This window comes from Chanodichthys erythropterus, chromosome 16, assembly GCF_024489055.1.
Source record: "Chanodichthys erythropterus isolate Z2021 chromosome 16, ASM2448905v1, whole genome shotgun sequence".
In the NCBI taxonomy this organism is placed as follows: Eukaryota; Metazoa; Chordata; class Actinopteri; order Cypriniformes; family Xenocyprididae; genus Chanodichthys; species Chanodichthys erythropterus.
Genome location: NC_090236.1, coordinates 41,683,282 through 41,698,087, shown reverse-complemented (window position 1 = coordinate 41,698,087; position 14,806 = coordinate 41,683,282). Strand labels below are relative to the sequence as shown.

Below are 14,806 nucleotides of genomic sequence, written 5' to 3'. Positions count from 1 at the left end.
AATTTACATGAGTGAGACTAAATATGATAAAAAATACCTGACTGTAATTTAAGTCAAGTGTCAAGTTTTGTTTAGAGAGCAGAAATGTCTGTGTGACAGTTTTGTTAGCAAACTTCAATTAAATAAAGTGTATAGTTGTTTCCTAATATCTGTCAATAATTTATGATCTAAAAAACAAAGTCATGTATTTGGATTAATTCAGTGTGGTCGCGTCTAGAAGGTAATTAACAAATTATTAACTGTTATATTGTCTATAGAGAATGTCAGAGAATGTCTTAATTTAAGAAATTCAAAATGGAAACAAATATAAAACAATGTCTAGAGTTTTGTTATTCACAGTAAAACAGAAACTCCAGTAGAGTTTAAAGTGAAAACAGACGCAGTGTTACCTGTGTTTCTCTGAGAGACTCATCTTAGAAAGAGAGTCCTTTCCTCGCTCAGATAAACTGACACTGAACACAGATCAATCAATCAATCACTCAACCTGGAAATGACACGATTTCACAGAGATGAAGAATTATTGAAGAACACAATGAAGAATACTGAGTTAACAACAACAGCAACAACAATCAATAAAATAAAGTGAGTTACAAACAAATATATTGACATGTAAAATAACTGAATGATCTTAATCATTTCAGATTAATGAGTTTAACTGATTCATGCATTAAATATGAATTCATTTGGGAACAGAAATTTACATTGTGCTGGAAAACTCAACACTATTGCAGCTGAATATTATTTTAAAATCATATTTACCCCATCTTTATTAATAGTTTAATCATTTGTTATTTAATTATTACTTTAAGTTCACAATAATGGTTGATTATTATAGTACTTCCTAAAATAACAGAGTAAAAGTAGCCTGAATTATAATGGTCAAACTCTATAACTACTAATCATATATCACAAAAACGGCAGCCTAAAACGGAAGAGAAAATAAGAGAAAACCTTCAGAAACATAGTCGTTTTAATAACATTTTCCATAAACTTCATGTTTTATCACCCATGGCCTTAAAAATATTGTAATTTCTGGAAGATTCTTCATCTGTTCAGAGCAGCTGTAACACTTCTGTAACTTCACATTTAAATCACGCTTACATATACAATATCAAGTTCCTAGTAAAATTAGAATCGAGAATGTGTTAAAACTTACTTGCAGTTTTGTCCTCTAAGGATTCATAAGTATTGAAAACTCTTTTCGTCCTGCGTTTGTTTCCTGTCAGCGCTGATATCAGTTTCTGTTGATGATGTGTTCCAGTTCATCTTTTAAATGCCCTTCCCTCGCTAACTTCCCTCAGTCTCGTTGACTCATTGCTCTACTGGCAGAACCCGTGCAATGGGCTGAACTGGAACATCCCAATCCCTTGATCACTTGGAATCTGCTATGGAGTTAATTTATTATTTAATTTTTCCCCTTTCAAAATTGTTTAATGCAGCATTCTATATGTATATATGTGTGTGTTTTAAATATTAAAAAATTATTATTATATCATAGAGTTTTTTTGTTGTGTGTTAATGTGTTTGACACATTGTTTGCATTTTAGAAGAAGAAACAAACGCACTGCCGTCTGAGGTGCCAGTCAGGAGAGATGAATTCAGATGTATATAAAAAGATGTGACCGCACACTCAACTTGCAAATAGTTTATTTACCAACGTTTCGGCAAAAATCCTTTGTCAAGCCTTCACAGGCTCCCGTTCAAGATGCTCTTGCAGAAACACATTTTCTAATGCATCCGTCTCTCCGAGATTGGTTTGCAGCGATTGACCTCTCGACCTGATTGTCAGGTTCCTTACGGGTGCCAGAAAGCTAAATCCTCCTCGCCCTTATGTCATACCCTCTTGGGACTTCTCCTTGGTGCTAATGGCATTACAGAGAGCACCTTCTAGCCTCTGCAATCAGCTGAGCTGAAAATCTTCTTGTTAAAGATGGCACTCCTGACTGCATTGGCCTCCATCAAGAGGGCAGGGCACCTTCAGGCATTTTTGGTCGATGAATCACTCCTTTCAGGGACCAGATGGTGAAACTGCAAATGCTGCACCTGGAGGAAGGAGACCCAGCCCTTACTCTGCTCTGTCCCGTCTGTGCATTGTACCTGTAGGTGGATCGAAAGCAGAGCTTCAGGACCTCAGACTGTCTGTTATGGAGGCCAGCAGAAGGGAAAGGCTGTCTCTAAGCAGAGGTTGGCTGACTGGCATACCAGTCCTGTACCAGTTGAGCGCTCACTCTACTAGGAGTGTTGTTTCCTGCTGACAGACATCTGTAGAGCTGGGGGCTGGTCAACACCCAACATGTATATGGCTTAATGTAAAGTAAATGATGTCCCTTACTGAAATATGTAGTATGTTACAACCCTGTCTTTTCCTTTGTCACCCGGTGGTGGCAGTGTGGAGTCTGGATGTGACGTAAATGCCAAATTGGATAATTTATGGGTGGATAGTATAAATATCTGGCTGATTTACTCAACAGTACTTCCTCTGGTAGAACGTGTTTCTCCAGAGAAGTCATTTGCTCCGACCTGTTTTCATTTTGTTCTTTCCAACCTTTCTTACCCATTGGATTCTTATTTTCTTTTGTTTATTTAAACCACTAGACATTGTGCTATTTTGTTTGGAACAGATAATTTTTGTAATAAACATGGCAATTCAAAGAACTCATTTGTGTGATTCTCTTTATGTTACGGTCAAGAACGAGCTGGACGTGACAAGTAGAAAACCCATAAAAAGATTTACCTTATTTAAAAAATCCATGACATAATTTGCCAAAGTGAAGAGATCTTTAGGAAGTTTTATTCTTCCCATTCTTTTCTCCTCTTATCGCAAGTAAAGCAGTAAAGATCGCTTCTCGTGGCTCATCGACTGAAAATTACAACCAAAATGTGGCATCATATATTATATGAGAGTTGTGTTGTGGTAAAAAAAATAGCAATAGGACAGTGTCAGTAGCTCACAGAGAACAACCATTTGACGTCATCGACATAGAACACAATGGCGCCGCCCATTGTTCAAATATGTTATGGATTTTTTAAATAACGTAAATCTTTCATGGGTATTCTACTGCATATTTCAGTAAGAGACATCATTTACGTTATATTTATCCATACAAGTCTTAATACCAGGGGTTCCCTTTAAGTGATTTGTTTTATCACAAAAGTAGTTTATTCAATGTACTGAAGCCTCTTCTCTAATGGCATCCATTCAAAAACAACTGACACATCTGTTTTTTCATAGTTCTTTATACAAAACAGATTGTTTCAAAGCAGCTTCACAAAAATAAACAGTAAAATAATGATCAATGATTCAAACTTCAAATATAAGACAAATTCTGCTGTAAAGCAGCTATACAGAGGACATTAGTGTCATTATTCAGATAAGGTCTGTCCAGTGCTGATTCAGTTCAGTTCAATAACTGTGTAAAGTTAATCAGTTATGAGTTCAATTCAGCTATAAGCAGCTTTACAGAAGACAATAGTGTTGTTGACGGAGTCAGTTCAGTGTTGATTCAGTTCAGTCTGGTTGAGTTAGTCAGTAGTGTGTTGAAACTGGTGGTTATGGTAAGGGGCGGGACATTTCCCAAACAAGCTCGAAACATTTGACCAATCACAGCACACTGCTCCAACCAACCAATCAGAGCCCATTGTGCTTTCAGAAGGAGGGGCTTCATAGAGACAGGAAGTAAACAGAGCATTACTGACAGACTGGGAAGAGAGGAGCTGAACAATGGAGAATATGAGGAGAATAATCAACATTCAAGCAGGAAAACCTGTTCTTGTAAACTTAATTAAGGGCATAACATGGGCACAATACAGTACATCCTATTGACATAAAAATAAAATCTTTTATATGCCTTCAATATGCCTTTTATTATCTTTCTTGTTCCAGTTTGTGCTATTCTGGACAATGTTTGAAACTTTGTATTGTAACAAATTATTAATAAATTTAATCACTTGTCCTTATTTTTAAATTTGCTAAAAGTGATATATAAGTGTGTATATTAAATGTAAATATATTTTAATTTGATTTATTATAATTATTTTTTAATTTATTTTTATTATTTTAATGTAACATATGTCTGATCTTTTGGCACCTATTTCTCAATCCTACAGTCTTGTGTACAGTCATATCATGACAAAAAACAAACTTGTGGCAAAAGTTTTCTCGTTAGTTTCAGGTGCAGTATACACAAGGAGCACAGAGACAACAAAAGCTGGAGGATTCTTCATCCTTCCGGTACTTCCCTGAGTTGGGTGGGTCCCTGCATTCAGATATGAAGGCCTGCAGCTCTGATAACGGAGCTCCACACTTCTGGTAATGCTGCAGTTAAAGAGAGAGCAGCGGTGAAGTGTGATTATTCATGCTGCTTACTGAGACTATCAGCACCACACAATAGATCCTGAAGATGTACACATCTAGTTTCACTTGTAATCTCTTGCACCACAGCTGTGGTGTTGTTGTGTTGTATAAAGTAGTGTTGTCAAAAGTACAGACTTCAATACCAAGTTGGTACTGAAATTTTAAAAATGTGACACTTTGAGCACTGTTGAGGGGATTTATAAACACCTCTGACTGGCCATTGAGTTCACATGCTCAACAAATATGTCTCTGATTGGCCATTGAGTTCATACGCTCAACAGATATGTCTCTGATTGGCCATTGAGTTCACACGCTCAACAGATATGTCTCTGATTGGCCATTGGGTTCACACGCTCAACAGATATGTCTCTGATTGGCCATGCTCAACAGATATGTCTCTGATTGGCCATTGCGTTCACATATTCAACAGATATGTCTCTGATTGGCCATTGAGTTCACATGCTCAACAGATATGTCTCTGATTGGCCATTGAGTTCACACGCTCAACAGATATGTCTCTGATTGGCCATTGAGTTCACATGCTCAACAGATATGTCTCTGATTGGCCATTGAGTTCACATGCTCAACAGATATGTCTCTGATTGGCCATTGAGTTCACACGCTCAACAGATATGTCTCTGATTGGCCATTGGGTTCACACGCTCAACAGATATGTCTCTGATTGGCCATGCTCAACAGATATGTCTCTGATTGGCCATGCTCAACAGATATGTCTCTGATTGGCCATTGCGTTCATGCGCTCAACAGATATGTCTCTGATTGACCATTGAGTTCATGCGCTCAACAAATATGTCTCTGATTGGCCATTGCGTTCATGCGCTCAACAGATATGTCTCTGATTGACCATTGAGTTCACATATTCAACAGATATGTCTCTGATTGGCCATTGAGTTCACATGCTCAACAGATATGTCTCTGATTGGCCATTGAGTTCACATGCTCAACAGATATGTCTCTGATTGGCCATTGAGTTCACGTGCTCAACAGATATGTCTCTGATTGGCCATTGAGTTCATGTGCTCAACAGATATGTCTCTGATTGGCCATGCTCAACAGATATGTCTCTGATTGGCCATGCTCAACAGATATGTCTCTGATTGGCCATTGCGTTCATGCGCTCAACAGATATGTCTCTGATTGACCATTGAGTTCACATATTCAACAGATATGTCTCTGATTGGCCATTGAGTTCACATGCTCAACAGATATGTCTCTGATTGGCCATTGGGTTCACATATTCAACAGATATGTCTCTGATTGGCCATTGAGTTCACATATTCAACAGATATGTCTCTGATTGGCCATTGAGTTCACATGCTCAACAGATATGTCTCTGATTGACCATTGAGTTCACATATTCAACAGATATGTCTCTGATTGGCCATTGAGTTCACATGCTCAACAGATATGTCTCTGATTGGCCATTGGGTTCACATATTCAACAGATATGTCTCTGATTGGCCATTGAGTTCACATGCTCAACAGATATGTCTCTGATTGGCCATTGGGTTCACATGCTCAACAGATATGTCTCTGATTGGCCATTGGGTTCACGTGCTCAACAGATATGTCTCTGATTGGCCATTGAGTTCACACGCTCAACAGATATGTCTCTGATTGGCCATTGGGTTCACACGCTCAACAGATATGTCTCTGACTGGCCATTGAGTTCACATGCTCAACAGATATGTCTCTGATTGGCCATTGAGTTCACATGCTCAACAGATATGTCTCTGATTGGCCACTGAGTTCACACGCTCAACAGATATGTCTCTGACTGGCCATTGAGTTCACATGCTCAACAGATATGTCTCTGATTGGCTACAATGATCAACACTTCAAAAACATGCTGTAAATAGACAATAGCCAATCAGAGGTGTTTACGAATCCAAATTTTTAAAATGATCAACTTGATATTGAAGTCAGCACTTTTGACAGCACTAGTATAAAGCACTATTCAGTAGCAGGCTTTAATAAACTCACCTTGATGGTTTCATACGTGTCTGTGATAATGGCAATGAAGAGGCTCAAAATCATGTATGTAAAGAGTGCGATGAAGCTGTAGATGTACATTCTGCTGAACAACCACACCAGATACGTCTTGTCCCGGAGCTTTTTGAAGGTAGAGTAGACTTCATCCCCGTTAATCAGGGAAAAAAGGCAGTAAGCTGCCATGTTAAATGTCCGAAACTGTGAGGAAATAATCATTAGTATTGTTTTCTTCATCATCTCTTAATTTAAATGCTTAATTTAGCTTAAAGCTGCTTGAATGGGTAGCTGACATCATGGTAACAAGCTTAATGAGATAACGAGGCTCGACTGGGGGAGTCAATCGACAGGGAAAAACTACAAAGAACTGTTTGATATTGCTCACGTTTTCATGATGTGGTCCCAAAACGATCCATCCGCAGAAGCAGTAGCTGAGATAGATCATAACAGCGCAGAAGGAGAATCGAATGGCATTAGGAAGAGCAGCCTGCAGGGTGAGGATGAGGATCTGGAGACACAAAAGAGACAAGGAAAGCAGACTCATCAGTGTCTTACATTAATTATGAAGCAGATTGAACTTGTTCTAAGTTAATGAGATGAACTGAGAAAAGACGTCATTTGCTTTGCCAATGACACCTTTTTGTATTATATCACATCAAAAACTGAATAAATGAGTATCTTACATAATATTTCTGAAAGAAACTCAGATAACGCATTACTCCAATCCACACAAGCATTGTAGCTGTGCCCAGCAAAATACTGCACACGTCATAGTTCGTCAGCTCCTGAAAACAAGACCATTACTGAACATTAGTGCATAGATCTGAACAACTGTACATGTCTGATCATATGATGAGACGACTGTGGCTTATTTCCTTTTAAAGTGCCCCATGATGCTATTTTAAAGCTCCCTAATGTTGTTTTGTCTTATAATAGGTTTACATGCTTCAACAATTTAATTTTCTCATAATATATACTGTACTGAGCTTCACCTCTTTTCTCACAGTGTCTGAAACGGTTTGATTCAATCTCTCTAAACCCCACCTTTCCAAGAGCCTACTCTGCTCTGAAACCAAATACCCATTACCATATCTGAATCTCAGCACTTGATACACAGTGATACAAACAGTAATGATGCCGTTGGTTTTACCGTATCAATCTCATCCTTTAGAAGTGCATCAAAGTGGACTTGATTTGGTAGCAGAAAACAGCTTCTTCTCAACATATTGACAACACAAACCAAACTCTTCCAGTCTCAGCTACAACTACAGTGTTTGAGGGTCAAAGTTGACATTGTTCGTGGGCAGCCAATGAAGACCATAGGCTGATATTATGCAAATGCATTACAAACCCACGTAGGTTCAGCAGGAAGTGAGACTGGAATTACTGACGACTCGTTTCAGGCAGTTGGGAGACAATAACTCCAATAATTCATCTGCACTTTGTTCTATGAAACTTTGCAGACCTTTTACTTTCACTATATTACATATTACATGAAAGGTAATATATGAAAAAGCATAATAGGGTCACTTTAGATCTCTTGCTCACCTTGCTCTGTATGCAGATTTTGAGAACTGAACCTGCAATACTCAGCGTATCACTGATGATGATGAGAATGTACCAGCCGTTGATAAACTCCATTCTCTCAGACCAGGAAACTGTCTTATGGTGGTGAATGGACACAAACGTGGTGTACTCCTGAGGAGAAAAGACATAGACATAGCTGTTACTATCGACATATACCCTGCTCCTGATTTTATTTTTTCTTCAGTTTTAGGATGGTGATTTGTTGTCTGTTTACTTGATGGATTATAGCCTTAATGGGCCTTAATATATGATTTTAAGCAGAGATTCCATTTCCTTTTTTGTGATCTATATAAACTATATGGACAAAAAAAGTATTAACCATTAGACCAACAAATATAGACATTAATATGGATTTAGTCCCTTTTTGCAGCTATAACAGCTTCTGGGAAGTCTTTCCATCAAGATTTTGGAGTGTTTCTTTGGGAATTTTTGCCCATTGATCCAGTAGAGCATTTGTGAGGTCAGGCACTGATGTTGGACGAGAAGCACTGGCTCTGTACGAGCCAGTCAAGTTCTTTCACACCAACCATGTCTTTATGGACCTTGCTTTGTGCACTGGGGCACAGTCATGCTGGGATAGAAAACAGCCTTCCCCAAAGTGTTCCCACAAAGTTGGAAGCATAGTATCATCCAAAAAGTCTTGGAAATGTTTGTAAATGAAGACTGCATGACCAGGTGCCTGATTTTATACACATGTGGCAATGGGTCTCAATGAAACACCTCAGTTCAATAATTAGGAGGAGTGTCCCAATACTTCTTGCATCTCATTTTGAAGGCTGTGCTTAGCTGCATAAATCACACGACACAGGAGAATTACTAGAATAAGTCAGTTTTTAGAGGATCTGTTCAATTTCAAATGAAAATTAGCCCCTCAAGCCATCCTAGATGTATATGACTTTCTTCTTTCTGATGAACATAATCTGTGTTCATGATTGTGTTCATCCGAAAGAAGAAAGTCATATACACTAGGATGGCCTGAAGATGAGTAAAGCTTGTGCTAATTTTCATTTTAAAGTGAACTAATCCTTTAAAAACAACACTCCGGGAACTCAAGAAAATCACTGGAATAAAACAGTATACATCAACCAAGTAAACTAAGACAACACAGAAAAATGAACAGAGGAAACTAAGGGCACATGTACACTTAAATACACATGGGAATCTAATTAACAGAAACAGAAACATGTGCGTGAAGTAATCAGTAACCAGAGGAACTAAAAAGGGAATGTAGATGGGTAGGCAGACAGGGAAAACCAAAACAAAAACACAAACAAACTGAACATAAGGTTACTTTTCTGAAATGAGACATCCTTGATGACATATGTGGCATAGAAATCTGACCACCAGAGGGCGAGGCCTTCAAAATGAGCCATAGCTGTTGAATTAACTCTTAGTTCAAAGTTTAGTTTGAACTTTTAGTTAGTGTTTGACTTTTTCATGGATCGTAACTCTAGATCTACACTTTATGGAGACTTACTGACTGCAAGAGAAGGCCTGAGTAGACTGAGCGCGTGCAGAGGATGAGCGACAGCAAACAGGAGCAGATGACCACACAGTCAAACAGAACAATGAGCCGGAAGTGACTGTCTGCTGGAACAAACACAGCAAAAGAGACTTTTAGACATTAATCTCATTATGGCACATACTAGTTAGCTGCTACATGGACGGCAGTAATAATTATAGTTGATTAAAAATGTATTCAATGTCCAGATTTTTATTTGCTCAGCCATCGGAAACTGATCACATCAATGTGTTGAAAAAAAAGGATCAGAAAAGTGAAGTTAGCTTTAGGAAACTTCTTTCTGGTATTATTTGCAGATTGGTCACTTGGTTTCATCTTTAGTGTCCAATCATTCATACATTTTTAAAATCTTTCCAAAGTGTCCAAATACTTTGGAGCCACTGTATATTTATGTAATGTCCAGTTTAGTGATGACCACAGTGAGGTATGTGATGATGACCGCTGATTTTGTAGAGAGGAAGTGTTTGTGGTAAATGGTCCAGTATCACAAATCAACTTACTTGAGCCAGAAACATTCCAGTCCTTACAAACATTTATCTGTACATGACTGCTTAAAGATATCTTGATTTTTCCACTGTGTGCACTGTTGTCAAACATGATCTGTAATCAAACACAGCACTGAATCAGTCATTCATTCTCTAGCTGACACTGAGAAATAAAGAACTGAACAGCTTGTGACATGAAGAAATTGGTTGACATGAAAAATTAAAACCAAAATGATGTAGAAGTGGAAAACGTATAGCTTTCATGTGACTAAATGTGACAAACCTCTATTAGCCAATCCTGGAAATTCTGGCAAGTAAAAACTTTTGAAAATGTTCTTTTTGAATTCTAAATCAGAAACTTTCTTTGAATGTTAAGGAAGCAGAGAAGTGTATTTCTTGAAGTCTAACACTTACATTAATGTTGAAGTCATAGCAGTCAGGAAGCTCTTGATGGCGTACTGTTTGAAGGTTGATAGCCTTTACTTTAAAATGGATGTTTACTGCTAACAACCTGGGAAATGATCACAGAATCATTTCATAAATAACAAACTCTATGCAATAAAACTGATCAATGTTTTTAAAGAAGAATGTAGTGTACACACCTTTGAAAATCTAAAGTGAGGTTCATGTCATTGTCCAAACTATCATTCTTGTAGGGTGATATGGGATAAATAGAAATACATTCTGCAAAATTAATATAAAAAAATATATATTTAAAAGGTAAATAAACACCAAACAATAAGCTATAAATCCAGTGACCAAAACCCTTCAAAGAAAAATCTATTAACATTACAACACATTATTTAACAGAAACCCCCGATCTAATAATGTACAGTAACAGTGTGTGTCTACTATCTAGAAAATTGTGCATAATATCTATATCACTCATCTGATCTTTTCCACAGAATGTTGATGAAGTATGGTACAGACCTGTCTCTACACGAGGATCAATATCAAAGGTCTCACTGGCGGGTGAAATCTTAGCGTGTCGATAGAAGTCTTGACAGAGGGACAGAGGGGTGAACATGTCATCGATCTTCTCAAACGCGTGATTATCTACTGTCAGGTTTTGTAGGTGTAGATACTAAAAAAAAAAGAGACAGTTTGTCAAATATAAAGCAGTTTCAGTCACGTCACTCCTAAGACATTTAAAATGTTAGCAACTTAATATTTAATTGTGCTAAAATGAAATTAAGCAACCTAAAACATTCCCTTTCGAAGTGGAACTTTGACGCTATGTCTTGTGTTGATGTTACGGGAATTATCCATACTTCCAGACCCAACAGTAGTTGGAGAGGGAGGTAAAAGAAACAGAGGGACTCTCCATTGCCCAAATAATTTCGTTCACCTAAGGCTGAGTTTGAAGCCAGTTCAGTTCAGTCCCTGGTCGGTTTTTGTCTGTAATTTGCTGTGGTATCATTCTAGGTGAGTGTTTGGATGATAAAAAGACTGTTTTCTAGAATCTGCTTCATGTGTGCTTACCCCAGTGTGACATTGACCCAAAAGACTTACCCTTCTGATAACGTAGAGTATGTGGTCATGGACCTCGTGTCTTGTGTACAAGGCATAATCTTTGTTGCTGTCCTTGTAATTTTTTAGGAAGAAATGTTTGAAGGCGATGAGATTTTCCTCTTTAAAGGTGACCATCATCTCGTTGCTCAATCCAAAAGAGATTAACTGTGATACAAAAACAAAAGGTAACACGTTATTTCAATAGTCCACTTTAGACATTTTACTAACTATAAGTAACTTTGCAACTACATGTCAACTAGCAGACATTAGAGTATTAGTAGACAGTCTGCTTAATATCTGATAACACTTTATTTTGATGCTCCTCAACAGACATTTTGGTGCTGCTCAAGAGTTGATATGTAAATATGTGCTGTGTGCTTTCCTTTCAATAATAAACACACAACAAAACTAAAATTGGTGAGAAAACAGCAGATAAGAAAGCAGTGATGTGGATATGTTTGCATGCGCTCTGCAATTCTGCACTCCGGTCAAATCACATTATGTTTATTTATATACCACTTTATGCAATAGATTATTTACAAGCAGGCAGCTTTACAGTATTAAACATGAAAAAAAAAAAACAGTATCAGTGTCTCTTTAAATTAGAATTACAACTATATTTTCTACTATAAAGTAGATATCTAGTGTGCTCATGTTTTTAATCACAGACGTCTGACCTTGAAGGACTGAACAGAAGAAAAAAACCGGAGAAGATTTACGATTTCCACGAAGGCAGAGCCTCAGAGCCAAACATAAATATTACATAATCACCATTGACCAATGGTAGTTTGAAGGCGTTTACCAGCCAGAGCAAACATTTCCGGAAAGTTTGCTTTGGCAATTTTTTTGGAACTCCTGAACCGAACACAAAACAAACTTCCTTCTGGCCTAATTTTGTTCTAAATGACGTCACACCAGTTCGTTCTTCAATTCCACTATTAGTATATCAGAGACTTAACACTGTTTAGTTCCTGTCTGTATGAAGCCCCTCCTTCTGAAAAGCATGATGTACTCTGATTGGTCAGCTGGAGCAGTGTGTTGTGATTGGTCAAGCGCTTTGAGCGTGTTCGAGAAGAAAAAAATATCTTCACAGATATTGTAAAGAAAACTCAAGAAATTCAGAAACACTGACACTGATATAGAGAATAACTTTATGTTAAAGTTTTAGAGTGTTTTTATGCTCAAACAGCAACATTACACACTAAAGAAAGCTAAAAAATGCATAATAAGTCCTCTGTAAAAAGCTTCTCCTGTGACAGACTACAAAAACAATTTGATAAATCAACAGTTCTGGGGTAAATAACATTTATTAGTAAGGTAATCACATACCTGAATGGTAATAATGGCGATCTTGAGTATCTGCAGGATCATTTTCCATGGCTTACGACCTCTTGCTCTGTATTTCTGGCATGGACTCATGAAGAAATATTTTAGTTTCCTCCTGAAGTTTTCCACAAACTGCGGGTCCGCATGTGATTTATCTGTCCTGTTGCATTTCAAGTGATTATTTGAAGCACCACACAGAAAAGGCTCCCCGTCAGTCATTTGTGCCACCTCACTCTCGCCAGAGCATCAGACTGACTCGGCACTTACCACACACAGGGCTTTTCTACATTTGAGGAACTGAAGCTGTTGTCTTGCAGTTTTCAAACTGGCAGAACCAGAGCTCATCCTCAAGTTGAGTTATCTGTCAGTGCTGATAAAAGTAAAAATCAGATAAAGTCACATTTTTTAAATCACCACACTGTAGAGCGGAAGGTGTGCAGACTGGAGAGCAGGTTGAACAGCATTCACTTCATTTGTCAGTCACTCTTTATGGGTGTGACTGTAAAGTATAACAATATGAAAATGCTATGATATCCCTAAATAAGAGATAAATAACATGAAAATAATGCTTGAATCAGCCAGAATCTGTTTCCTTAACATCAAATAGTTAGTGAAGTCAATCGATCTGAGAATGAATTCCTCCATCACTCATCAGCGACACATTCAGTTATTCAGACATTATATGACTGGGATTTCGCAAGCATGGCTGCCGGCATGACACGTTTTCAAAATTCCAATCTGACAGTTTCATAACATTTTGTTGACAGTTCATAAAAACTGAGAGATGTTTCTTTATAACTTTTTAAACACATTTAACAACACATTTTAGCATTATTGTAAAATAAGTGTAACTAAACATTGTGTGATGTTTATATTAGTTCATATGACTGTCAGTATGAAAGATGGTTTTTCTATAATGTCCTTGAAGGAAGTAAAGTCATTCAGTATGTGTACAGTAATTAATATATTAGTAACACTTTACAATAAGGTTCATTAGTTGACATGAACTAATAATGAACTGCACATATACAGCATTTATTAATCTTTGTTGATGTTAATTTCAACATTTACTAATAAATTATTAAAATCTTGTTAACATTAGTTAATGCACTGTGAACTAACATGAACAATGAACAACTGTATTTTCATTAACTAATGTTAACGAAGATTATTAAATACAGTAACTAATGTATTCTCATGGTTAGTTCATGTTAGTTAATTAACTAATGTTTAACTAATGAACCTTATTGTAAAGTGTTACCAGTATATTCAACACAGATCAGTCAGTTCTAATTCATTTCGAATTTGAAGTCCTAGTATTATTTTTTTCATGGAATCTAAATGTAGCGGATACATGTAAATATAAGAAAATGTATTCCTTGACAGTGTCAGAAATGTGTCATCACTTTCTACTTGCTTTTACAATTTGCATGTACAATACAATTAAAGAGAAAAAAATATTTTCTCCATGTTCATCTTTCTTTAGCGTGTGATGTCACTGTTTGATCATGAAAAAGTCCAGCAGGAGTTCTTCTCTATATCACTGTCAGTGTTTCTAAACTCCATCTTGAGTTTTCTTCACAATATTCCTCATTTAAATAATTTATGCACAGAAAAAAGGGGCGGGGCCTGCTTGAGTTAGTTAGTAGTTCCCAAATTACCAATCACAACACACTGCTCCAGCCGACCAATCAGAGCACATTGTGCTTCAGAAGGAGGGGCTTCATAGAGACAGGAACTAAACAGAGCGTTACTGACAGACTGGGAAGAGAGGAGCTGAACAATGGAGAATATGAGGAGAATGATCAACATTCAAGCAGGAAAACCTGCTCTAGTAGAGCACAAAAACTAAATAAAGACTTGAAAAGGTAATCTTTAATACTACCATCATTATCATTATTAAATCATTTGCTCTTGTTTGTGTCTCTGATGGGTACAACTAAAAGAAACAAGATCCAGGGGTCTTGAGGTGTTTTTTTTTTTTTTTTTACTTAAAGGCATAAAAACTAA

General features: G+C 37.2%; 1 protein-coding gene and 1 pseudogene across 2 annotated transcripts; both read right to left on the bottom strand.

Moving 5' to 3' along the window:
- The window catches only part of LOC137003847 (NACHT, LRR and PYD domains-containing protein 3-like), a 69,343-nt pseudogene that overhangs the window by 32,874 nt on the left and 21,663 nt on the right, over positions 1 to 14,806 (bottom strand).
- mcoln3a (mucolipin TRP cation channel 3a) lies at positions 3,041 to 13,418 on the bottom strand. 2 transcript variants are annotated; one of them, XM_067361907.1, is made up of 12 exons: positions 12,800 to 13,418; positions 11,471 to 11,635; positions 10,889 to 11,042; positions 10,561 to 10,642; positions 10,373 to 10,469; positions 9,974 to 10,073; positions 9,429 to 9,541; positions 7,913 to 8,062; positions 7,048 to 7,149; positions 6,750 to 6,872; positions 6,359 to 6,565; positions 3,041 to 4,315 (listed from the first exon to the last, which is right to left on the bottom strand). In XM_067361907.1, the coding sequence occupies exons 1-12, from the start codon at positions 13,013 to 13,015 to the stop codon at positions 4,169 to 4,171; spliced, it is 1,656 nt and encodes a 551-aa protein (XP_067218008.1). In that variant the 5' UTR covers positions 13,016 to 13,418; the 3' UTR covers positions 3,041 to 4,168. The 2 variants fall into 2 exon arrangements, with proteins under 2 accessions (XP_067218008.1, XP_067218009.1); XM_067361908.1 differs by having other exon boundaries at positions 9,429 to 9,538.